Source organism: Vanellus vanellus (assembly GCF_965231255.1).
Source record: "Vanellus vanellus genome assembly, chromosome: 6".
Taxonomy (NCBI): domain Eukaryota; kingdom Metazoa; phylum Chordata; class Aves; order Charadriiformes; family Charadriidae; genus Vanellus; species Vanellus vanellus.
Window position 1 is genome coordinate 22,762,399 of NC_138911.1, and position 26,615 is coordinate 22,789,013.

General features: G+C 44.4%; 1 protein-coding gene across 1 annotated transcript in view; it reads left to right on the forward strand.

The window, feature by feature from the left end:
* PRR5L (proline rich 5 like) overlaps window positions 1-26,262 on the forward strand; it is a 43,913-nt gene extending 17,651 nt beyond the window's left edge. Inside the window, exons 5-9 of the mRNA XM_082485699.1 lie at window positions 10,967-11,024; window positions 13,833-13,924; window positions 17,159-17,299; window positions 18,781-18,907; window positions 25,142-26,262. Of these exons, the coding sequence (XP_082341825.1) occupies window positions 10,967-11,024; window positions 13,833-13,924; window positions 17,159-17,299; window positions 18,781-18,907; window positions 25,142-25,524 (801 nt within the window). The 3' untranslated portion in view covers window positions 25,525-26,262. The remainder of the gene's footprint in view (window positions 1-10,966; window positions 11,025-13,832; window positions 13,925-17,158; window positions 17,300-18,780; window positions 18,908-25,141) is intronic.
* The last annotated feature ends 353 nt before the right edge of the window (window positions 26,263-26,615 follow it).

A 26,615-nucleotide genomic window follows, 5' to 3' on the forward strand; every position in this document is an offset into this window, starting at 1 on the left:
AGCCACAGGCCACAATCACAATGCAGGTACTCAGCACTGCACTACGGCCGGGAGTGGTGGCCTTTGTCTCGGAGAGAGCGCAGTGCAAGGGCTTGGGTGCGCTCACCTCTGAGTTTGTTTTTCTGTCAGTCTGTCTGTTCACACTTGTGCAAATACCTCAGCATATACATACCAGTTGACCTGCAGCTGCTCTTCTCCCGCTGAAGCCACTGGGACTCAAATTTAATTTCTGGGATTTTTTTGCTCAATGTTAAAAAGAATAACTTGGCATCCATCAGACTTAGCCTGAAGTAAAACTCTTGGTGCTGGCAAGCCATAAGACAAACTGTGAGATAAAGGCTATTGTAGGAAATGAGCTTTTTTCCCCACTGTAAGCTAAGATGCAGACTTATTTCTGATTCTAGACTGACAGCACATGGCAGTGATAAAAGTTACTACTCCCTCCTGAATGTCTTTACTCAAAAGTCCTCCAGCTGTGGAGTGGAGAAAGACCATTCGTGTGCCAAAGAAGGGCTGACAACATTAATTCATTCGTCTGTCGTTCGGTTTCACTGCTGATGCCAGCTGATTTATGGCAATACTGGTCCCACCAAAATGAGCAGATTTGAATCAGGCTGCTGGTTTGGCTGAAAAATAACTTTGAAAGAAAAAGAAAATTTATGGAAAAATAAAAAAATAAAGTTTTCAACTACTTCCTTTGACTTGTTGTTCTCATCACCTCTGATGTGGGGGAGGCGATGGGGACAGGTCATCAGGATGGGGAGTGGAGTGGAAGTGCATCTTTTGGCAGCGACTTTCTCCCACATCTGTTAAAAGCCCACTGAAAAACTATCCTGAGAACCGATTTTACTGTTCTCGTAGCTTGAAATGGACCCTGAAAGATCTGCTCTCATGTGTAATGAAGGGTCTGCTCTCATGTGTAACCAGGCAGTTTTAAATATTGTACCAGCAACCAACTGCATCATGTAATGTTTAGATGTGATAAATTGACTTCAATGTTTTCCATTTCTTATGCCACAACACTTGTAAGAGGAGCTACTAAGATAATTCTTAAATTAAATTTTCCATTGTTTTAAGAGTTCTGGCTCTTACATTACATGTATTTCATACACACACACACGCACAATTTTTCTAAGCACTGACTATTTAAGACTAAAATGGAGCAGAGCTTTTATAGTGAGACAAATCTACCTCTGTGATCAATTTGGCTTGATTACTCACAAGTCTCTTTCACCAGCACTCATGCAAATTACCAGTTTTTAGCTCCTGAATTTGCTAAAGGAATGTTTAGGAAACAGATGGGGTTTAGGCAGTCTTTCTCTGCTACCAAATCATCGTCATACCAGAGTTATTGAGTCTGGTTTGTATTTGGAAAAAGAAACGTAACTCCTGTAAGGGTTTCGGTAGGAACTCAGATGTTTCATTCTGAAGGAGATTTGTGTTTATAAATCTGCTGCTTTAGCAACCCTATTATATATACAAGCCACCTTCTTGGATTGGAGTCTGAGTGTAAATGCCAGATAGTTGGGACTTAAAATATTTGCTGCAGATCTGCCTTAAAGCAATGCTTCCTGCTCCAGGTTTTCCAGTAACGGCTTTCTGGCTTTGCCCATGAACTGATCTGATAGTTTCCTGCTGCCGAAAAGGTGCACTTTGTGCCCTCTGCTCGGTAACCCAGCAGGGCTCCATCTGCTCTCACTGCTGGTTTAGTTCTCTGGTGGTCAGATGAACCACAACAGGGAGGAATCCTGTGGTGACAGAAGGTAAGAGGCTTGGATTTGGAGGAACAGGGTGTATCGGTGATTGGGACTTCCCTGGGGGAGCTGTAAGATTTTTCAGATATGCTCCCTTCATTTTCATGCTGTCTGAAGAGTTGTGGAGAAAATTTTTGAAATATAAAACTAGTGGGTGTTGATAAATTGATGCATTATCTTCCCGATTCTGCAAACAGCCTGAAACAAAACCTTTGGAAAGGATGAGTTTCTTTTCGCTCTCTGGGGGCTTGTTGATCTTGAAACTCACGGGGGAAAATGAAAATGCTAGCTATTTCACAGCTAACCACTTTAGCAGAACTGCCAGGTTTATGCATATTAACTCCAAACTCCAAGCCCTGACTCAGAATTAGGCCCAGCTTTCTGTGTGCATGCAAAACCATAGAAACCGCAACATGAGAGCACCAATGTTGCTGGGGAGTTGAGCAAAGTCAAAATAGCAAGACGATAATGGATAGCTGCGAAAGTAAGCAGCAGCAACGACGAGGCAAGCCTGGATCCAAGCCAAAATTGATTTTGTCTCCTCCCTTTAAGGCAGTCAGAAGTGGGACTGGTGAACCTTCCTGCGGTCAGCGTGCCTCTCGCTATAAGTTGGCCAGCTGTGCAATGCAGCTGCAGGGGTAGAGGCACTTCTTGCTCTACTGTGCCACCATAAAGCTTTTGCTTAAGTCCCCTGCTGCATGTCTTTCTGAGGCTCCAGCCTATCCAGCATCTCTCGGCCTTTGAAAGGCTGCTTTGTAAAGCCACGCTAATAGCAGAAAATGTCTCCTGTCCCTCTCTCCTGCTTAATCTAAGAAAAAAACCTGATGTGTGTAACATTTCTTTCCTCGGTGCCAGGTTTCTACTTCTACCTGCTTCGTAGCAAGGCAAGGAAATTGTTCTGTAGGTTCTTGGAATGATGGTTATTGCTGGATAAGGGCAGTGCTAGCTCTTCTCTGGCCGGGTGCTCTCTCATGCCTGCTGCCAGGGACTGCAGCAACTCGGCCGCCACACAAGGGGAGAGAATTCACACTTGTGTGATTTGCAGAGCTCAGCCGTATGTCTGCAATACTCTTTTGGGTCAAGCTGGTCTTTATTATTGTATTTCTCTCCTCGCTGGCTGGGAACTCCTGTTGATGCAGGTCAGCTAATTATTTCTGCTTCATCTGGCACTTTCTAGTGCTGAGCTTTCATGGAGCAGCTCCAGAGACTCCATAGCAACTGCCCAGCTTCGTTATCACGGATGGGCTCAGCCCCACTACTGCGAGCTGAGCAGAAGACCTAGTCCTGGGTGGCAGCATCAGCCGGGATGCCTGCTTTCAGGCCCTGCGTGCATCGGCTCTGTAGACATGCGTGGTTGACTTGAAACGGTGCCTGGCTGCTGCCGCTGAAAGCATAGCGTGGGTCGGCATGCCATGCCCTGGCTAAGCAGGGCTCCCGCTCGGGGCGGTGAGTCAGCAGTGCAGAGCCGGGAGCACGGCCGACGGATTTTCCCACAGCTGCTGCCTCACTGGCGCGTTGTGGTCTAGATCAGAGCAGCGCTGCCTACTCGCTCTGCCTGGTCTGCTCTCCTTCTTACTCTCCCTGCCTCACTTTCTCTCTTTAAGTGGGCTTTCTTTTTTATCTGTTTTGACACAGCTGTCTCTGGAAGAGTCATTTTAGGATGTTATTTCGTATTTGTCAACAGGATCAATTTTTTCTCTGTGTAGGATCAAAATGGTCTCTCTGCTTCTGTCACTAGTTCCCCTCTTTCTAGAGGAAAAAAAAAAAGGATAGGGGGGAGTAAGGTCCAGGTATCAGATGCTGCAGCTCACACAGATTTGCATTTTGTAAAACACTGCCAAGAAGTAAGTAGGTGTTTGTGAGCAACTGGCAATTACTTTGTAGAAAATACTTGCCAAGTAAGTTTGGGTGATGCTTTTTTTCTCGAATTAACACCAACTTATCCAAGAAACAGTGGCTATGTGCTTGCACAGCCTGTAAAAATGGGATTTAACACCAGAACACCCAGCCTCAATTGGCTAGGGGAGGGGGCTGCATTGAAGAAATTCAGTAAATGTGTAGAAGAATAACTGATTTTTTTTACCCAGCAAAATGAGGTCAATTACTTTGAGTTTGCTCTGGATCAGTTTACTTCTGTTCCAAGCTTATGTTTCTGTTTAATGAACTAGTATTAATTTGTTAATTTTAATGTGGCTTTTTAAAGGCATACTAGCCATGTTTGGTTTGGAGACATGAAAAAAACAAAATTCATCTGTAATTAAATGGGTGGTCATGTAAACTTCTCCCCTGCTCCCCCTACCCCAAAGAGTAGTGGCTTATTGGTAAATAGTAATATTTTTTGATGAGCAGAAGAATTCCTCTGTGCCTTGCTGCGCTGCAGGGATGTGGCTTTCAGACGAGATGTGAAGTCGCCTGTGATGGGTTGAGGCTCCTTGATGGAGGCTCCTGTGGATCTGCTCCCAAAACTACTTAGCTGCTTTTCACCGCCTTTCTGCTTGAACTTACAGCAGAGCAAGCTGTGCTATCGCCCCAAAATCCTTCCTGTTGGTTCTGCCCGGAGGCCATCACCGCAACCATGCTGTTGGCAGAGTGCTCCTGACAGGCAACACCTGCTTTGCCTCTGGCAAAGTCAGATGGATGCCATTTTGCCCAGAGTATAGCGGAATCGCACACAGGAAGGGCCTCCATGGCGCCCATCGGGGATGACCAGCTACTGACAAGGTGGAGGGAGGGAGAAGGTGCCTGGCACTGCTGGCACTGCTGGTTTGAGAGAGAAGCCCCGGCTGTTGCGTCTGGGACAGCTTGCACCTTCAGTCATTGTGCTGGGGGAACTGGAATTGCTCCTCTGGGTATGGATGGAGAAACTCGCCTCAATTTCCCTAGCGGTGGAGAGGAAGGGGAAAATATCTGTGCTGGGAAAAAGAAAGAATTACCTGGAAAGTGTCTATGTTTTACAGCATGATGTGTGACTGCCTTCAGGGTTGGTTTTTTTTTATTCCCAATGATTTCAGCACAGCTTGCTTTGAAAGAGTAGCGAGCACACACACATTGTAGGAGGGTCTTTGCTAAGGAAAAATGAAAAGCGATTTTTCTGGAGCTTTGAATCCTGTCTTCCAAACCTCAGGGCGTTTGAAAACTTACTTACAGGCTTTCTCTTAGCTGCACTTCTTGGTGCTATACCTGAAATAGGTACTGCACTGAGACAAGTAGGGGGGTTTCAACCTGCGAGATTTCACTAGCTCACTTCGATCTGCTGCAGAACTTGTCTCTCCAAATTTCTCAACTGCGTGTACGTGTCGGGGGGTTGAATCAGGGCTTTTGTGTCTCTGCAGTGCATGCTTCACTGTAGTGAGAGTGAGGACAGGTTTGCAGCACCCGCAGTGAGTGTATAGCAGCCTACAGTGTTCCAACAGCAGAGTGAAGACTTCACCCTGGAGATCCAGGGAAAGCTGCTTTGGGGAGGGGAGGGAATAACTGTCTCCCCAAGCACCCAGTTCAGCTGTAATTGCAAAGAGACAGAAGGTGGCAGCTGAACTTTTTCAAATAAATGCGCCTGTCCATCTCACTTGGTGCGAGTCTTTATCTGGTCTTGCTTGCTGCATTTCTTAGGTTGTATTGAGCTGTCAGCAAACCCTGTAGGGTTTTTTAATGAAAAATTATCTGTGTGGCTTGATCTGAGGGGGTAATGTTCAGATTGAATCCATTTCTAAGCCTGTGACTTTAGCAGACTTTACTTATCTGTAAGTAAAATTTCCAGATATTTTTAAGATGGGGAGAAGGGAAATGAAGTGTCGCTGTTGTTTTTTTTTAAAGAAAAGTCTCTCTGTTCCACAGGAAAAGGGAAAAATTGAGAGGAGATTGAAACAGCTGCAGTAACTATATGAAGCTGAGCTTTTTTTTTTAGAAACCTTAAGAATGAGATGATGCAATATATTTAACACATGGAATTACTGATAAAACATTCATAAGAGCTTTAAAAGTTCTTTAATACAAGGTAATGCTTAATATATCTATTTTTAATAGATAGAACTGTGCTGCCCATTAAGGTGTACAAATGAGTATTTTGTTTGCTGACATAGCTGTACAATACAAAAAAATATCTCTGGAAGTAGAAAGCATCAATAATACTAACTTATAAGCAAAGCAGCTGGCAAATTGTACTCACAGTGCTCAGGAAGCATATGTAAATTGAAACCTAATGACCTAGTGGAGATAGAGAAGGAATTCATATTTCTTGAGAGAAACACAAGAAAATAAGTGTGACACCATCATATATGTATGTGTATATACCTTTTTATTATATAGTAGTTTAAAATGACACAGTATTAAAGACCAGCTGTAGATTTTCCCTGCACTATATAGGAGAGGTAATTACCTTGAGCTATACATTGAAAAATAAAGAAGTACTTTCTTAATAAACTGAAAGCATTTGGAAGGATTTAAGTGCAATATCACTCCAAACATTATCTTATTGTTCAGGCAGAAAAATACTTACAGTGTAAGTGGGTTTTACTTTTTTTCCCCTCATAAGTTTTTCCATTCTAGATTTCTTCCTCCCTCTTTTTTTCACATTGTTTGTTTTTTCCTGGAAAGTATTTTTTTGTTGTTCTTGTCCAGAGCCTGACATGTGTAGTTGTTTATTTCTGCTGAACAAATCTAAAATTTGAATGGAGAACTTAATATTTCCCTCCAAAGTCTAGGTTTCTGCTAGAGAATCTTTGCCAAATAGTTACCTTCCATTGGTTGATAACAACGTTTGGAATGGCTGCAATATTTTTTTCATCATGTGAAAATATTTATCCAACTTGCTAATTGCAGTTGTCATTGCCCAGGTGAAAAGTGTCTCCGAGGTACGTTCTCTTTGCAGCTTACCCATCTTTTGGCAGCCGTATTCCTCCTGCACGCTGCTGTGAACTCTGGCTTTCTGTTTCAAACCTAACACTCACAGCAACTGAGGACTGAGCCCTAGACAAAGCTCCCCCAGCCATTAAAAATTTCTCACTGACAAGATTTCTCACTGACAAGTTCCCTTTACTTCCTGCAGCTTCATTTGTCAGCCTCTTGTCACATTGGTGACAATGAATAAATCAGAAAATAGGTTTCTGCAGGAAAAAAAAAAATTAAATTGTTTTATTGGGGGGAATTCCAGAGTCCAAAAAACTGCAGAAAGTGGCTTTTTTTTTTTTTTTTTTCCCCCAGAATAAACGTATGCCTTTTTGGGTAAAACTGAGTAAGCTGTTGTAAGCAGGGTGAGATACCACAGGTCATGGAGGTGGCGCGCGCTGCCAGGCCCTCAGTGGTGGATCTCCTGCTAACCTGGGTAGGCACCCATGTTGTGGAAGGAGTCAGCAAAGACCAAAGTGTACCCTCCTAAATTGACAGCCGTGCACTACATGAGGCCTAGAAGCGGCTGCTGTGCTGTCTGCAGTATTGCCAGAGCTCTGCTTTTCACCTGTTGGCATCCACAGCTTTTCAAGTGCGGTTGATGAGAGCCATTTGTACACTGTTTGTGGTCAGGTTCAGAAGGTCACACGCAAACACGCTTTGGATTCCTGTTTCCATGTGGTCACCTGTGTGCAGAATAGCAATTTTAGCATGTTCCTCTGACAAACAGGACTGTTGAAGTCAACTTTGATTCCTGTGCTGAAATTCCTAGTATTGATTAATAGTAGAGTTGTTTATAGCTTGACTGTACTGCACGGATAGGATTGCTTTTGCTCTCTGCTAGACCTAAAGGTCAAAGTCTTGTGACTTGGATGGGCGGTTCAAATAATAGAGTTTCATCCCATATGCTGCTCCTAAAATGCTCTGGCTTTGCTGTGTAACTAATTTAAAAGGAACCTAAATTCTACATTATTTTGGGAATAAGACCAGCCTAAATAGTTTTTGGTTTAATTCTGGAAAAAAAAAAAAAAAAGCCATTTGCCAGAAGGGCCAAATTACCTTAATTACAAGCATGACCATTAATTACTTTTCCCTTGTATGCACTATACGATATTTAACCATTGTTGCTACTAGCAGAGCTTACCCCTGGTGAATTGGATGGCCATTCCTCCTTATGGCATCACTGAACTCTGGATACACATTAAGGGATTCAGGGTTCTTTTTTTTAAAGTAGTGTCTCAAAAATGCTTACATGTGACTCATTTAAGACAAGTAAGCTACTGCAGCAAAACATGAGTTAATGTTTTAATGTGGATGAAGTAGCCATGAGATGGAACAACAGCCAAGGAAAGTACCCGTTTCCTCTCTGTTGTATAACACCACACTTCTTTCACACCATGAAGTGTGTCCATACAGTCCTGTCTTGACATGATATGAAACTTCTCATGAAGTTCCTCCTACTGCCCATAGCACGTGAGACGGCTGGTGAGCTTGTATGGCTTGTTCTTTCTTCCAGGCCTTTTTTGCTGAAATATTGGCAAACATGCCAGTGGAAAAAAGTCTCTCTGGTATTGCCGTGACACTCAGCCCCAAAGAGTCTCAGAGCTCGCCTTGCATGAGGTGAGATTCCAAAGCAAAAGGAGTTTCATGAACTCAGCCCCTGATTTTATTAATTTCAGTAGTATTTTCCTACCTGACAGCTTTTTGAATCTAGAACCATAGACTTATAGAATGGTTTAGGCTGGAAAGGACCTTAAAGATCATCTAGTTTCCCCCCCTCTGCCATGGGCAGAGACACCTCCCACTAGACTGGGTTGCTCAAAGCTCCATCCAACCTGCCCTTGAACACTTTCAGGTATGGGGCCTCAACAACTTCTCTGGGCAGCCTGTTGCAGTGCCTCACCAACCTCGTAGTGAAAAATTTCTTCCTAATACCTAATCTAAATCTAACGCCTTCCAATTTAAAACCATTACCCCTCGTCCTATCACTACATGCCCTCTCCAGCTTTCTTGTAGACCTCCTTCAGATACTGAAAGGCCACTAAAAGGTCTCCCCGGAGCCTTCTCTTCTCCAGGCTGAACAACCCCAACTCTCTCCACCTGTCTTCATAGGAGAGGTGCTCCAGCCCTCTGATCATCTTTGTGGCCCTCCTCTGGACCCACTCCAGCAGGTCCACGTCCTTCTTGTGCTGAAGACCCCAAGGCTGGACGCAGTACTCCAGGTGGGGCCTCACGAGAGCGGAGTAGAGGGGCAGAATTACCTCCCTTGGCCTGCTGGCCACGCTTCTTCTGATGCAGCCCAGGATACGGTTGGCCTTCTGGGCTGCAATCGCACACCGCTGGCTCATGTTGAGCTTCTCACCAACCAACACCCCCAACTCCTCAGGGCTGCTCTCCAGCCATTCCCCGCTGAGCCTGTATTTGTGCTTGGGATTGCCACAAGGACCCAGCACTTGGCCCTGTTTAACTTCAGGAGTTTTGCATGGGCCCACCTCTCCAGCCTGTCCAGGTCCCTCTGGATGACATTCCTCCCCTCCAGTGTGTCGACCGCTCCACACAGCTTGGCGTCGTCAGCAAACTTGCTGAGGGTGCACTCAATGCCACTCTCCATGTCACTGAGAAAGATGTTGAACAGCACTGGTCCCAGTACTGACCCCTGAGGAACACCACTTGTCACTGGTTTTCACTTGGACATCAAGTCATTGACCACAACTCTTTGAGTGCAAGCATCCAGCCAGTTTCTTATCCAATATAAATTCTCCACCAGGACAATGCATCCGCATCCAGAGATGTTTCCTTACTGATAGGATGTATGATGGTCTCTTCAGTCCCTCAGCCTCAACCTACTCACAAAAGACTTCTGAAATCTGATTGATTACATGCTATTTAAGGAAGAGACCTTCCTTTTCAACACATTTCAATTATGTTTGGTACTAAAAAGTAGGACTCTTGAGTGTCAAGTTTTTCTTTTGTTCTGGAAAGTGAAGTACAAGTACAAGCACAGAATGTCACAAAGCAAAGTTTCCTTCTTTTTACTCCCTTCAACAGTACCTCAGTTTAGTATTTCTTCTTATTGTAGGGAGGATGCAGAGGTGTGCTGTTCTCTTTGCTTGGGGTGGGTTACACAGTTACCTGCTTGTGTGTGTCATTAACGAGCCAGCCTGGTATATGGTTACAGGAGGCAGGCCTGTCATCCAGAGCAGAAGCCCAAGGGCCGGTGTGCAGTACGGCAGCTCATCAGGAGGCCATGGTGGTGTCCAGGCAGTGGTGTAACAGCAGTGTCCATTGGGAGTGAAAAAAAATGTGCCTTGCTCCTCAGCTGATGGAAGGTTGAAAGGTGCAACTTTGACCTGTTAAAAACAAAAGCTGGAGGATGAACATATCGGGGTAGTGGGGATGGTGGTGGTGTCTGAATATTGTGTGCTACCCTGATATGGAATCCTTTCAGAGGGACAGAAGGCTTTATTCTCTATCTTTGTGGTAGGACTGAACCTTTTAGGATGCAGTAATAGCATGCTATGTGGTGCTATCAGCTCCTTTCTCTGGGATTCTTAAAGCTTTTTGGAATAACTGATTCTCCTAGTGCTGTTGTGAGAACAAAAACAGGTGTTGTTTTTGCACCATTCTTATGTTTGGGGAAATTGGAACAGAAAGCTTATCAGATATTTAGATGTCCTGAACTGCAAACAGGCACATCGATATCTTGATCTGTCTGGTCCATGATAGTTTCCTAGAAAGACTAGCTCCTGCCGCTTCTCCTGCAGCTTGAGACTGCATACTGAGATTATTTAACTGCTCAATATAGCAAAAAACCCCAATAGCATCATAAAAAGAAAATAGGTAGGAATAGAGAACTAATGGTTAGGGAGCTGAACTGTCTTAATGTACAGTCAGGCGAGCACTGAACTAGTGCAAAGGAAGAAGAGTACAGGACGTTTTGGCAGCATTTGGACCTTTGATCACCTCCATCATATGACTGAGGTATAGCTTATCTGGCTGCACTCTTATGTTAAAAACCATTTTATTTTCTTGCCTCCCTCCCTGTGACCCAGGACAGGTCCTTCCTTCCCACTTCTGGCAAGTGTTTCAACTATCTGCTGTGTCTGTTGTGTTCTCATGTCTGGCTGAACAGGAGGTGGTTAATGAATGTACAGCACTCACAGTGAGACCAGATCTGGTGGTGGTGCTGTGAGAAAGTACTACAATATGACTAATCTTTAGATAACTGCATGCAAAATGGATAACATCTGAAAAAAAAAATATTCTTCCATGTTTATTTTAAATCTCAGAAAAGGCAAATGCATGTCTCTCTTCTTCTCTCTTGGCAGAACCAACTCCTTGCGAAAGGCTTGCTGTTTATAGAGGAGAAGGTTAAGCTGTGTGAAGGCAAGTATAGTAAGAAACCTGTGTTGGAAGGAAGTTGTGCTTTGATGTTTGGTCAGACAAGATGATTTGCATGTCTGGAAAGTGTACAGTCCTTTCTAGTACTGTCTTAGGGTGTCACACAACCTCCCGGGAGCCAGGTTGCGCTGCAGCCCTTGTGAGGCTTAGGGGATGACGGGTTTTTTGAATAGCCATGTAGCTGCAACACTCCCACCAGCCACGTCCTCATCACGAGAACAGGAACACAGGTCTTGTGTGGCAGTTGAACCTGGGCTCAAAGCAGTTCTGGGCTGGATGTGGATCCTGTTGCAAAACTGCTGAGAGCTGCCTTCTGCCTTTTATTTCTCAATGTGATTTGCAGCTTGATGTAAGCATGATTTTGGTTACTGTGGCATGCTGTTGAGACCTGAACTAACAGACTTTGTGTAAATTTAAAGAAAAAACAGTCACTTGGGTGGGAATGAAATCCTTCATGAAAAAAGTTGATCACATGTGAAGTTCTGTTCAAACCACTGGGGTACAGACACTTGCTACTGCAGAGCCTGTTGACAAAGGCCAGCGTGGTGCAGCAACTCTCAGTGTTGGACGTGTGGGGAGTTAGTTACGGTTATTAACAGTTTGCTCAAGCAGAGCAAGCTGTCTAGAGCACATGTCCTTATTCAAAACTAGGCTGCTGTTTGATTTGACCCAGTTTTGTAGCCTGTAGGGAAGATCCCTTGCTACTCACCCACTTGCTGTATCTGGGTCATTAAATGCCAAGAGACACTTACAATCTCGCATCATTGCTGGTGCTGGATTCCTCTGCACCGTTCTTCACCAGGTGACTTCTCCGCTCACCAAGTGACTTCTCCACCCGGCCAGCAGGCTGTACAACTTGGACCCTGAAGGAGCTGTGCAGTTGCCAGCCTCCTGCTTGGTGCATGCTTCTTTGGCATTGGCCCTGCAAGGGAGGAAAAAAGGCAGACTCATGCATTTTCCCAAATGCGGGTACCTGCCCTGGCACTGTCAGCTCTTCAGAACGAGTGCTGCGCAGCTTACCACAGGTTTTGTTTTCTGTATTCCTATACAACTATTCCAGTATCTGTTTTAGCATTATCAAAATTGAGTTCCAGTCTGTAATAAGCTGAAAGCTGCCCAGGAGTCATCTGCAGCTGCTCAGGTAGTTTGGGTAAGATGAAGTTTCCCAGGCAGACAGCAAAACCCTCTTCCGATGCCTCATTTTTTTTACCCTCGTTTGAAGTGATACTGGAGCCCCTTTGCCCATGCAGGCTGGCATCTCCGCAGGAGATGACTCATGGGCACCTTTCTTTCATAATATGTAGGTTTGTTGCAGTCCTGGGGAGGAGGGAAAAATGTAAACATTCAATTAGTCTGTTTCCTGTTGTCTTTTTCACTTACCGTTGGCAGTTTCTGGTAATGGGTAGCTGTTATGGGGGTGGTGGGTAGGTCCTCTTCTGCCTGCAATTCCAGTTTTGAAGCCGGCGTCATACCTGACATGGTGAAGCCTCCCTCTGAACCCTCTTGTGATAGTCGGTGGGCTCTCTGCTTGAGAGGAAATGTCTGCAGGAGCTGGTCCTGCTGGGTCTCTGCTCTCTGCTTGTGTCTTAAGCAGCACAACCCATGGGTAAGCACAGTGAAAACCCACGTGGAAGTCTCCAGATGGGGAAAGCACTTTAGTATGCAGCTATAAGGCTCCTCTGAGTTGCAGTTTTACATGTGTTCCAGTTCCTCATGTAGGGCCTTAGTCACCTCGAGGCTGAGCCTTCAAAGCTGTCTTAAGCAGCCATCTTCCATTACTGCTCCTTGAGTCTTGACTGCTTGTGAGTTCCAGCTGAGGCTCCGTGGAAGGTATCCTGGAAAATCCTTTTTGTCAGAAACTTGTGTTATTAAACCTGGGTCTGTATTTTACCTGAAATTTCTGGGGAAAGTCTCTAAAACTTGAAAAAGCATTGTAGACCTTTGGCCTTTGGGATGGGAAAAATCTAAAAAACCTTAGAGGCTTCGGGCCCAAATGCTGAGGAACACACAGCTCTATAAGTCAAGCCTATGAGCATAATTTAAAATGTCTATTCAAATGATTATATTCAGTAAAACATTTTTGTTAATAATAGTATTTTGACCACAGTTTTATTCCTGTCGTGGGAATCACAAGTTGCATAACTTAGTCTGCCTTCATTTTAAAGACCCACTTACATTTGGGGATGTTTGTTTGAGTCGGAGTCATATGAGGGGTGGCCACAAGTGGATTTCATTTGGAAACCCTCCCAGATGCCACATTTGAAAGGAGCATGGTGGCATTGTGGCTCATCAGGGTCTGGACTGCTGCATCTGTACTTGGGAGTGGGAGGATGTTGGAGGGGGCCCAACTCTTGTAAATGGTTTTCCTGACCCAGTTACTGCAGAACAGTTGATGTTGGCCATGATCTGCTGGTTTTCAGATTCATCTGCTAATGTGTGGCCATGCTTCCACGCTAGCTGAGCATGCTAACTGTGAGCTGTGAGATTACACAATCCTTTGTGGTGGAGTTAAAGCCTCCAGTCGAAGAGAGGCATCACTATTCTGTTGGAATTGGTCTCATGTTTTGCATAGAGCTGTCTTCTTTGCAGTAAGTGACAGCAATTTATGGTCACAGCCTTGTGTCTCTGTCAGTTAAAGTGAAGCTTAGCTGAGTGATGTCCAGTTTTGGACAGAAACTGTGAATGTGAAGGGTGGGTTTGTATCTCTTATTTGGGGAATTAGAGACTAGTGGGAAAATTCAACTTAATTTTAGTGACTCTGTTGCTAAAGGTGTCCCTGTCATGTTTTTTTAGGCGAGGATCGCATTGATGTCCTGTGTGAAATCTGGGATCACTATTTTACAGAGACTCTTCCTACACTCCAGGCAATATTCTACCCAGTCCAGGTAATCTCTATGACAATTCAGTCTTCAGTCAGGTGAAGCAATGTAACTTCAATGTCTGCTAATGACACATGAAAACTTCTTTTCTGTTTCAGCAGCATTGTTTGGCCAGTGGCTAAAAAGGTCTCAAAACCTTTCAACTAAATCTGGGAGGAATTACAGTTTGCCCACTTCAGCTTTAACTGTGTAAGGACTGATAAAATTTACTGGGCAAGCACAGTGTTTGGGGCTGAATTTATTCCAATTTGTCTACTCTCTGTCAGTGCTTAGCTGAGCTGAACCTTGAAACTATTGGAATATCCCTTGTCTAGACTGAAGCTCTGGGTCATTTGTCTTTATAATTCTTCCATTTTTAAATACCTGGGACTCAGTTGGTACAGATGACAACACTGACAGCTTGTCTTCAGGGGGACAAAGCTGAAGGCTAGATCAGAAGCATATGTGTTTATCTCGCCTTAACTACTTAGTGTTTAGGTTCCAGTTGTGCCTTTCGAAAATCCTCTGTTGGGTTTTTTAAAGCTTTAATATGAAGATAAGTAAATCTACTAAATCTATGGGTAGAGGATGAATGAACAACTTCATGCAAAACCTTTTTACACTGGGTATTTTGAAAGCTGAGTATCCCATCAGAAGTGTTGAGCTGTATCTTTTTTTAGTGTTGTTTTAGTCAGGGTTTCCACATGAGCAGTCCAATTACCTCCTCGGCCTATTTTGATCTTTTTTTTTTCCATCAGAGGAAAAGAAAAATGTACCTCATGAGGAGACTGACGATCTTGGAAATCCTAGTCTCCTCCTCTTGACTTTTGCCTTTTCCACAAGACATGCTTTCCAGAGCCTTTTAAAATTGTTTTTCTCTTCTATTGTTTGAAAGGCAGCAGGTAAAGCTCAAAGGTTGCCCTTTTCCTCTAATCTTATTAAAGCTGGCATTTCCTAAAAGAGAAAGGACTTCTGTAAAGACAGACACTAACCTTTCTACTGTGTTTATTTTTATTCTTTCCTTGCTGCAGATGCTTAAAGGTAGGTGTTCGGAAGGTAAAACGGCGCAGTTATCCTGCCTTTCTCTCCTTTTGCAACTAATTGTCAGTCAGGGAGTGACCTAAGCTGTTTAGGCAGGGGCTTGTCTGCATTGCAGCTATCTGTGCACTGTGGAAACAGCTGAGCTAACTGTGTCTCATACCCACTGATGCTAATAATTCTGCCACTTAGAAAAATCTACTCCCCTGCTATTAAACGTCTCTAATGAGAAACTGAACAAAAGTTACTGCACAGTGGGTGCAGCTTTTAGAAGTAACTTGGGGGCAGTGGTGAAAGTGTGACTACGGGATGTTGAGATTCTTTGCAAGGATAACTTTCTTACTGTATTTGTCTTGTCACAATACCTGAGTCAGTCAAAAATATTTCATAGAAGCTATGACGTTAGGGAAGTATTGCCATTTTATGGATGCAGAACTTCAAGGTAAGAAACAGCATATTTAAAGCTTTGTAGGCACCTAAGTCCTGTGGATTTAAACCACCTAAATACATGCAAGAATTTGACTCTGAATAAGCTGCCCTAGGCTAGAAATAAGCAAGAAATAAGAAATTGCTCTTACCCCAGGCCAGTGCCCTAATAACAAGATTTGACTCTTCCTACAAATAGGGAACTGTATATACATATTTATATGGTGTGTCACCACATGGAAAGAGAGCTCGTCTAGCAAATCCCTTTCACCAAGTCGCAGTTCTCCATGTGCTACTCTGGTAGATGGGAAAGTCAATTTGTTGTTGGTTCCCCATCCTTTGCTGCAAATGTCAACATGATTATTGTGTTGTGCTCTTGCCCCAGCAACTACCCATTCAGAATGAAAGTAAGTCAGCCAAATGTGTGAGCGTATGTTACTGAAGGTAGTAGCTAGAAGTCACTTCCTATCTCAGCTAAGTTTAAACCAGAGGCTCATAGCTGTTGCAGAAATATGACCTTTAAGCAGCCAAGTTGGTTAAATTGCTGTACAGAGGGAAACTATGTAAACAGGTCACTGTTTTTTGTATAGTTGCAGCTGCTGATGTAACTACTTGGTGTGGAAAAAGAATAGCAAATCTTGTTTTGTTTGGCACAGCAAGATGTTTGCATTTTGAAATGGGGTATGAAGTTAATGGGACTAAACTGCGTGATATAAACAAAAAGCATGCAGCTGTTGAAATATAGTTCAGAGCTATGTACCGGTCTTTTCTGCACCTCTGTGTTTCTAAACACGCAGTGATGGTTTAAAACAGCAAAGTGCTTTTATTATGGCCAAGCTGCCCTCCAGACTATTTGCTTTAATTCGTATTTACATATTGATGATGCTGTTAATTATGACATTAAACCCATTATGAGTTAATGATTAACTGCTGTTAATCCCTTCCAGCTAAATATTTGCCATGTTGAGTGTGCTATGGAGACCCATTAAATGGTTCCCAAACAGACTGTGGGGCAGAGATTAACAGGCTGGGAAGAACAAGGGAAATTGTTCAGGCCGGAAAGTGATGGGCAAGGCTGGGAGGAAAGTTTCTGCTGTTAAGCTGCAGTGGCACAAGAGAAAGTCATGCGGACGTTAAGCATAGCAGAGGGAAAGACAGTAACACCAGAATGCCAAGTGGAGTCCAACTGTTTTTAAATATGCTGAGAAATATTACATCTTCATCTGTTAATCCTGCTCACTTGTGTTGTTGGTGTAAAATGTAACTGAGGGGACACGGAGTGCCTTGCAGTGGAAATTAAAGCTGTTGCTTTTTTAAATGATGCTTGGTACAAGCAGTCTTGCTAGCTTTGCTCTAGCCTAAATCCTAAAGTCTGTAACAGACTGAATTGTGGATTTTTTGTCAAATCGGCAAGGCCTGAAGTGCAGATGTTGAGCTAAAAGAGGATCCAACACAAACTAGACATAGGCTTAGTTAAGGAATATTCTGAATCAAGCTCTTTCCCTACCAAACCTCTGGTTTCTCAGGTCTGAGTGGCAAAGCACGAGCTTCACTACAAGCGGAGCCTCAGATGAGGTATTACTCATTTCAAAATTTGCGTGGGACAGAGGCTGAGAGGGAAGCAACCGAAGAGTGGGACCAAGAGCAATGAATCCTCAACCTGAGCAGCTAGGGGGTGCTTTGCCTCAACAGCAATGGGCAGGGTAGACCCTTTCTGTCTGTGTGCATACATGTGTTGGTGTGATGCTCACATGTCCCTTTGCCAACTTTTGGATTTTGCCTTCTGTGTTTTTTTAGGGTCAGGAGTTGACCATCCGTCAGATTGCTCTTCTTGGCTTCAGAGACTTGGTCTTGCTAAAAGTAAAGTTGGACGAAATTCTTCCTCTGGTCCGGACAAAGCTCCCAGCTTCCATTGTCCAGATGCTGTTAATTCTGCAGGTGGGGAGCCTCTGCTCTTCTTCATCTGACTCCACTTGGGTATCTCGACCCCACTGAACTAATACAAACCCTGGAAAGGAGAGGGGAGGCGGTAGAGGGTGTGCTGAAGGGGAAGTGCTGCATGCTTATTTGGAAGCAGTAAATGTAGAAATGAGATCTGATCTGAATTTGAATGTCCTGAGCTTTCCTGGGAACAGGTAAGGATGTTGCTGTGAAAGGGCTGGGTTCTGCTCTTTGGTGTTTGTATTTTTCTTGGTACCTCTCCTCCCCAGCTAGGAACAGTCTCAGGACTCTTTTTTTCACATAAATTTTCATCTCCCTGCCTCTCTGAATGCCTCTTTGTGCCCTAGTTCTTCTGATTTCTCAGCTTTGCAATGACAGGGTGAGTCTCCACCACAGTGGATTGTGGAATTTGAATGAGCCATAGCTGCTGGCTCTCTGATGTTGGCCCCTTGGCTGGCTGGGATGCTGAGCAGTGCCCATGAGAGGAGGAGTACCTTTTGGCAGCAGGCAAAATGCTATACATCTTTGAAAAGCCTCTCCCAAGAGACCCAGACGTTCTGTGAGGACTATCCTCTTTATCCAGACTTCAAGAGAATATTTTCCAGGCATGCCAGATACAAACAAGTATATAATCTGTTTTATCTTTCAGTATCGCCCAGCCTCTGAGTCCTGCAAAGTACCATATTACAGGTGGCTGTTTGGGTTCCTCTAACCTTTATTTGTTCTCCAGTATACATTATAATGAGTGGCAGGGAATGAAACTTTCTGAAGTACAATCAAAACTGCAAAGTGGCTAAGCTGGTATTTCTGTATGTGTTCCCGCTGTTCTGATGTTCCCAGTGATCCAGACTGTAATAGCAGGAGATACTAAAGTGCTAGTTCAATTTCCCTGAAATATTTTTAATAAAAGAATCTTGAGGGCAAAGAAGGTGTCAAAGCGGCGCATTTGAGAAAGAAAAGCTTATTGAAGCTTTGCAGGAAGTTAAGTCTGTGAACCATTTCTGAAATTACTGTTAAATTGGTTAGTGTTATCTACCATCTTCACAGCTGTATGCTGAACTACAAAGGGTGCTTTTCCTACAGTCCTGCCTAGGAAGAGCAGTGCTTTGCCCAAGGTGTGTTAAGGGTTTTCTACAAACGGATGTTTCCTGGTAGAACCGCCCTGGTATAATTATATCGCTGTAGTTACACTTTGCAAATCCTCAGTGTGATTGTACCTTCCTATCCTTTGGTCAGAAAAAAGACAGCTAGCTGCTCGATGTCCTCTCATAGGGTTATGGCTATGACTTGAACAAGGAGGTTGACCTGAATGGCACCTGAACCTCCATTTGGGCTTATCAGCTGTGCTCCTCTGAATGGTCTACTGATATGGTTGGGATATTCCATTACAGAGATATTTGACAGACCCCAGGCTTTACTCAAGAACCTTACTCAAAACTATGTAAGGTTAATGTTATCTTTTTGCGTTTGAATTTCAGAGTGTCCATGAGCCTACTGGCCCCAGTGAGGGCTACCTACAGCTGGAAGAACTGGTCAAGCAGGTGGTATCACCGTACCTGGGTTTGTGTGAGGATCACAGCTTCTCTGGTAGCACCTGCTTGCTTGGTAAGACATGCCCCTTGTACAGAAGCTGTTGTTGGGGTACACAGGTTGGTTAATGTTAGGCAGTGTACATCTGTGCTAGAAAAGGAGAAAGTGCGTGAATCCATGAGAGACAGAAAACAAAGGCTAAAACACCCTCGAGAAGGTCCTGATGAATATGTTTCTGAATGTAGATTTTTGTGACAGGCTTTTTATTTTCCATGACCGAATGAACTATTACTGCCCCCCCACCATGCACACACACATGTGCAGTCTCCCCTCTCTCTGGAGATGAGCTGGTCTCTGCCTGGCATCCTGCTTTCGCCCCGGTGAGAGACTGCACCCGGCCCTTTGCTGCCTGCTCTCTGTCCCTGCTTGCTAGCCCAGAAAGCTTTGGCTGCCTGGATTCCCACACTTACTGCTGCATCAGCCATCCTTCACAAACAGCAAAGCTGTTGGACACTCATTCTGAGGGATTACAGGGTCTTTTAGGCATGGAGTCTTCGTTCCATCTGAGAACTCTGTTTAAAAAACCCCAAAATCTGTGTTTGAACTGTGGATAAATGGGTCTAAGTGAGAGAACTGGCCCTTCACTTCAGGAAGGGGATGCTTATAGTGGAAAACTGTTTCATGCATGATCCAGGAGCTCTGCTTACATGTGTGGCCAGCCAGAAGAGATCGGCTAGTTAACAAATGAGCGTCGTGATACTGATTTGACAGTCAAGAAGATTTAAATAGAACAAGTGAGAAAAGCTCCGGTCTCCCTCTGTTTTTATAAGCTTTAGCCTTTGCTTCAATGCAAATTGTAGCAATCTGGAGACACGCAACCTGTCTTGTACTACACCTTAGCAGCACAGGGGAAAAGATGGTCTTGCAGTAGAAGCATTTATCAAGACTCAGATGATCTGTGCCTATAGCAAACTCATGGCATCACTTTAGGCAAACTATAGCTCAGGGGTTTTGTTCTTGTGGTTGTTGGGCGATTAAATATCTTTTATGCATGTGAATATGGTTATACAGTCAGCGTTGATTTGCAGACCTGATCCTGAGGCTAAATCTAGACCACATTCCCCTGTAAAAGTTGAGCTTTGACAAATTTCATTGTTTTGCTTTTTATGGACACCAGCGTGCTGCTGGGATAGTTCGAAAGGTAGCTGTCTGACCTGTACTGAAGTTTCTATCCATCCTGGATTTCCGCCAGCTGAAAAGTGTCATAAAAAAAAATAAATTCACATGAACTGGCCTTGTAAAGTTTACGTGCTTTAAAATCATTGTATATACTTTGATTTTAGCTTTAGCTGTCATTTATTTGTGTGTATTTCCAAGGTGGCCTTTTGCCCCTGCTCCACCCTGTGCTGAGCAGGAGGAAAGAATGAACTCGTGTTTTCTTTACACAACACTGACAGCAGAGAAGCACTTTTCTGCAAATAATCTTGGTATTTTCAAAGTGCTGCTGTGGCGGTGGTTTCTTTTCCTTAACTCCCGCTTTTAATCAAACTTTTTTCTCTTCCTCTCTCCCTCTTTCTGTCACCTTTTTGCTTTCTCAGAACCAGTTTCTTCTCTCACTGGGCAGCCTGTAATGATGATGAACACCAGTAGGTTCCCTGTAGTAGCTTTTTTGGAAATGTACTGTTGGGCTTTGGGTACGCTTGCATTCTCAACAGATGCTATGTAGGCCAAACTGCCCTCTGGTCTGGAGCTGTCAAGATGAAGGAGTGTTGAGAAATGCGACTGAAGGTGTCTGATCACAGCTGTGAATACACATGAGACTTCAGCCTGCAAGGCTGCTGTAACGTAAACTTAATTTAAAGTGAGAGAGGAGTGCAGCAGGGATAGATGTGAAAGCGGACAGGACAGCTCACAGAGGGGACAAGTAGAGGGCAGTGTCCCCACCTGCTCTTCTGCTCCCACCCTTCTTGCTTTGCCCGTGTAAATTAGCTGTAACCTGCATTGTAAGGATAGAGTATGCTGAAGGGATCCAGTTGTCTAACAAACAGTGTTTAAATTGGGGATAGAGAAAAAGAGAAAACATTCACCCTATTCCCCCCCATATATTAAACCTAACATCAATGTTGATTTGAGTTTGCTTGCAAAAAATCCCTTAAAAACTCTTCCCAGTTATGTTGCCGGCCATAATGCACCAAAATAGAAATAAAATTTTTAGTTAAACTATGCATGACAACTCCCTTAAGAGACTGTCTTTTGTGGCCAAGAAAGTAAAGGGGGAAAAGTAAAGCAATAAATGAGTGTTCAGAGTTTAGCCCAATTTTTGCCTGATTCTCATCATAAAGGATTTTAATTTTGTTGCACAAGATTAATCTGTGGATATTTTTTTCCTCAAAAGAGTTGGGTCATCCCTCCCTTGAAGAGAATAAACATTGAGAAATTCCTCACTGTTCATCTCTCTCTTTCGCTACCTGGTCAGTCATTTGTAAGCCATTTCTACAGCTAACCTGCTCTTAAAAGCTTCCATCGAGGGGAGCTCCTCAACTCCTCCGGGCAGTTTCTTGCAGCCCTCACCCTTGGCATTAGATAGCATTGCTTAATGTCTTAAGAATGTCTTTGCTACTGTTGTGGGGAGAGAATAAGAGCAGAGACCTATCAGGTCTTAAGTGAATTAGCAAATTCAGAAGTCAAAGGCAGGCCTGTTTCCGCAGTCAAGCTGAAGACTGAGTAGCCTTAGTAAGTGGTGACTAAACTGTGTCTCCTCTTCTCATGTTAGTTACACAACACCTGGCCTCCTGTCGCTGCCCAGGCAAGCCTTCCCAGTCCTAGCTCTTACAGCTACAACATCAGGAAAACCTTTGCTGGTGAGGGGAAAACCAAAGAATTCTTCTAACTTCTTCCGTTGACTGCCACCAGCTCTGTCACATGTGCTTTGAACACACTTTTCTCTGGAGTCCAACCCATTTTGCTGTGACAGCAGGATACTGGACCATTGCTGTGATCCTGTAAAGCCGGATAATTCCTGTGGCTACATCAGATAAAATTTAAGCACTTTGTCCTTTAACCTCTTTAGTTTATTTAACACCACTACCACCTTCCTCCTCCTTCCTGTGTCCCAGTTTCTGTGAAATTTTATGGTCAGGGATTGACACAGATGAAGGTCTAGGTTATCAAAGGTACTCAGATACTCAAACACCTGGGTTTCCAAGTCCACCAGTGAAGTGCTAGCCTCGTCCTGGTTGGTGGGTAAGACTGCTTGAAGAGGAGTTAGAGGGGAGTTTCAGTAATTTTCAAAACTGTGACTTTTCTGTCACTTGGTTAACTCTTCTGCTGTCTACTACGGTGTTTCACATTCAGCTGCATCTGAAACACAGTGTCTGAGCAGCAGCCTTATCATCTCAAACGATCATGGTGGCAAGAAGAGTATAGTGAAATGCTGCTATTTCTGGGACAGAAAGTAGCACCTTGACCGTAACAGAATAGAAGGCAGGAGAAGAGTTAAAGTTTAGTTTCTCCAAACTAAAGTATTCACTGGGGATAAACTGCTATCAACTGCTTGCCTACTTAAAAAACACGCTATGTGAATGCTGACTAAATGTGCGTCTACTTTTAGCATAAATATGCTCATGCTGGTAACCAGCTGCATGGTTTAGGTGAACAGCAGCAGTGTTGTGGCAGCTTGAGCCCCAGTGCATGCTGCCTGCATGTCGGTCCAGATTCCTGGGTGGGTTTGCAACCTCTGCTCAATTCTGGGTGCATTGCGGGGTGTCTGGGTTACAGTAGTTAATTCAGTATAGTCCAACTTGGGACCTTTGCTTTATTTTTGCATGCAGGAGGTGGTGCAATGCTCCTGGTTCCATGCTGGTATAGGTCTGAGGGGAAGAATGTGGTCTTCTGAATTACTGTCGGTGTTTCCTTCAATACCAGATTTTTACAGATTCTGGTTCTATTCAAGAGCTGAATGATGTCAGACTTTGAAACACTGACATGTGCATCGGCTCTATGCAGTTTGCTAGTCAGTGAGTGTGTGTAAGTACACACCCAGGCAAACTTGTACACAAGTTCATATATTGTGTATAAGCCTGTGAAGTGATGAATACAGACAGGCTGGATTGAAAACTACCGTGGTAGTTGATGTTACTAATGATACTAGTTGACCGTTTTACCACAGCAAACGTGACAGAAGAGGATCCCAGGATCTCTTTGCAAGTTCATGTGAAGGCAGGATCACCAGGCTGGGCAGGAATAATTTTATATTATTGCTTCTTGTAGTATGCTTGCTCTTAGTGGACTTTAATCTCTCAGGTCATCAGGCTTGGCTCTTCCAGCAGCACTAAAAGTTTACACACAAAACCACCACTTTTTCCTCATGGGAATATTTTTATTTGTCTATTAAGTGAATATAAGGCCATGGCTGTGATTTTTCTTTTTCCTGTGTACCCTGGCTTTTTGAGAAGGTCTGTAAGCTGTCCCTGTTTAAATGAACCATGTTTTAGTTTTGAATGTGTTGTATAGGAACAGAGAAGAACAAAAATTCAGCCTTTGTCTACAAAATCTGCAGCTATGTAGTCTAGAAAATGAGCAGCGTTTTGCGCGGCTCAGTTCAGTTTAATCTCCTCAGACTTCTCTAGTTGGCTAAGACACCTCGGCGTACCTGAAGCCATTTCAGGATAGACATAATCACAGAATCACAGAATGGTCAGGGTTGGAAGGGACCTCTGGAGATCACCTAGTCCAACCCCCCCACCACAGCAGGGTCACCTACAGCAGGTTGCACAGGACGGTGTCCAGGAGGGTTTTGAATGTCTCCAGAGTGGGAGACTCCACAACCTCTCTGGGCAGCCTTTGACAGTGCTCTGCCACCCTCAAAGTAAAGAAGTTCCTCCTCATGTCAAGATGGAACTTCCTGTGATCAAGTTTGTGCCTGTTCCCTGAACACTGAAAAAAGACTGTTCCCATCCTCCTGGCACCCTCCCTTAAAGTATTTATAAGCATTGATAAGACCCCTCCTCAGTCTTCTCTTCTCCAGACTAATAAGACCCAGGTCCCTCAGCCTTTCCTCATAAGAAAGATGTTCCAATCCCTTTGTAGCCCTTTGCTGGACCCTCTCCAGCGGTTCCCTGTCCTTCCTGAATGGGGAAGCCCAGAACTGGACACAGTACTCCAGATGCGGCCTCACCAGGGCAGAGCGGAGGGGAAGGATGACCTCCCTTGACCTGCTGGCCACACTCTTCTTGATGCACCCCAGGATGCCATTGGCCTTCTTGGCCACAAGGGCACATTGCTGGCTCATGGTCATCCTGTTGTCCAGCGGGACTCCCAGGTCCCTTTCCACAGAGCTGCTTTCTAGCAGGTCAGCCCCTCTATAATACAATGTAATAATGTAAGTATTAAATCATGGGATGGGGGAGTGCAGTGAATCATTACCTCAAGAGGCTACTGAGCCCTGTTTCTCATTTCATGATACAGGACTGGGGACTCGGCCTTGGGTTTGAGTTTTAAACCAAGCGTTTTTCCCCCTTAATGTTTTTGCCAAGCAGATCATAGATCCTGCACCCATCAATTCTGTGTCACCGCCTTCACCTGTGCTCCGCAAGTACTGCGTTCCTCTTCTGCGCCTTTCCCCCCAGGCTGTTGTGGGCTCTTGCTGTGCACTGTTAGGTGTTTTCAGTGACTAGCCCCAAAACTAGACATGTCTTAAAGTGGATTAAATGTTCTTTTTTTTTGCATAATCTTTAAAAAAAATACAGTGGGATAATGCTAGCAGAACCACCTTTCCCTAGGCAGCTGGAGAGGCAGCGTAATGTAAGCATCAGGAATTTCATATTGACACCAGCTAATGGCACCTCCTGAGAGAAATTGTCCAGAGAAAGGAGTGGCAACTCAGGTTCTCACTGAATGTTTTCTGGAGGACTTGTGCCACTTAAGTGTAACTCATTTTAGTGAACCTGCACATGAGAGCTCCTACTCAGTCCTCACCACCCTGGGTAAGAGAGGAGACCATCAGGATGCTGAAAATAGTCCCTTTGCTGCACTCGTTACTTTTTGGCTGACTTCTCTTGCGAGCAGCAGCACCATTCATTGCCTTACAGCAGGATGGGAGGTGTCTCCTTACCAGGAAGAGGCAGACCTCCTTTGCAAACCCCCAGCAGTATGAACTAATGAGCACCTGACTGTTCCCTGGTGGTAACGAGGTGGGATGCTCTGTGGTTGTACGCTGAGTCCTCTCTGTTCCCTGAGGCCAAACTAGCAGTTCAGATGATGCTTTGTTCGTGTCCCGCTGACCGTTTCTGCTTCCTTTTTCTCTTCCAGAGAGACGGTACTCCAGATCCCGTCCTAAGACTGGTGTACTGAATTATTCATCTCATGTGGTGACAAGCCGGCAGCCCAGCGAGATGGCCCTGACCCCACTGACAGAGCAGGAGGGTGAGGCTTACCTGGAGAAATGTGGTAGCATCCGTCGCCACACTGTTGCCAATGCTCACTCAGATATTCAGCTCCTGGCAATGGCCTCCATGATGCACACGGGAATGGTGATTGAGGAGTCAGAGAATACCGACAAATGCCTCCTCCTGCAGCCCAGTTTTAGCCACAGGCAGTGCTCCAGTGAGCCCAGTATTGCTGATGGGCCAGAGGGAGTCACGGCAGCAGGTAGGCAGGACCCTGCAGAGCTGAACTGCACATCGGTCAGCTAGAAGAAGTCTGGCTGAGGAGAGGAGAACTGTATGCACTAAGCTGGACAAAGTGTCATGTCATCCCTGCTGGGAAAAAAGACAAAAATTTGAGTTTTGCTCATGTCATTGAAATGGCCTTGAGGGATCTTACGTCTCTTTGGGAATGCTTTCTGGATTTGTTTTTCTGGCCTGTCTGGGATCATTGTTGATGGAGGTACCGGGCTGCTCCCAAATGAGCACTGAGAGCTGCAAAGGTTTTGCTGTTGAACAGCACAGTCTACCTTCTGTAAGCTTTCTTGCTCTACAACCCCAAACCCTTTGGCCTCAGGTTTCCTTCTGTTTCTTTGGTATGATGCAAATTACCCTCTTTCTGCTTTTCTCCATCTTTCCCAGATTTGTGCTGCTTGTTTGTTCTTTGTTCCTGCAGCAGAGTTCTGTGCTAAATGTTCTCTTTGCTTCTGGCCCTAGGGTGGTGATGGCTGAGGACTGCATTTTTCTCTTTTAAAGTTGAACTCAGGGATGAAACCATTTGCATCCTGCAGAAAGATCAGCTCAGGTGGCTCGTGAGAGGACGTCTTTCACTTTGCCTCCCATGGGCATGGATGAAATGTCCAAGTCTGAACAAATCAGACTTTTTTTTTCCCCCAGACCTGAAGAGAACTGAGTATACATTTAGGCCCAGCTGAATACTTCATATGTACTTTATTTGGTTCCAGTCGTACCTTTGGGGATAGTGATGTAAATAGGGTGCAAAGGAGGGGTGGGTGTGTAAATTGGGGGCAAAATACAGTTCTGAGCATCCTGGCATTTGGCATCAATTTGCTTTCAAAATTTCAGCAGTGGTAGAGCTACAATGAAAGGAGAAATCTAAATTGATTTCCTTTGGGAAGGAGAGGCTGGGCAGAGTCTGCACGTGTGAGGGAGACATAAAGGTGCTTCTCAGCACTGGGCCATCATGATTCCAAGACCAGGAGGTGACAAACAGGATTTCATCCATGAGCTGCTCTGGTACTTTTAGCACTTGCAGATTTTGTGAGACCAAAGATAACCAGTGGAGTGTAGAACGGAGTCTATCTCAGTAGTGTATTCGTGAAGTGCTCCTGACCTCCAGT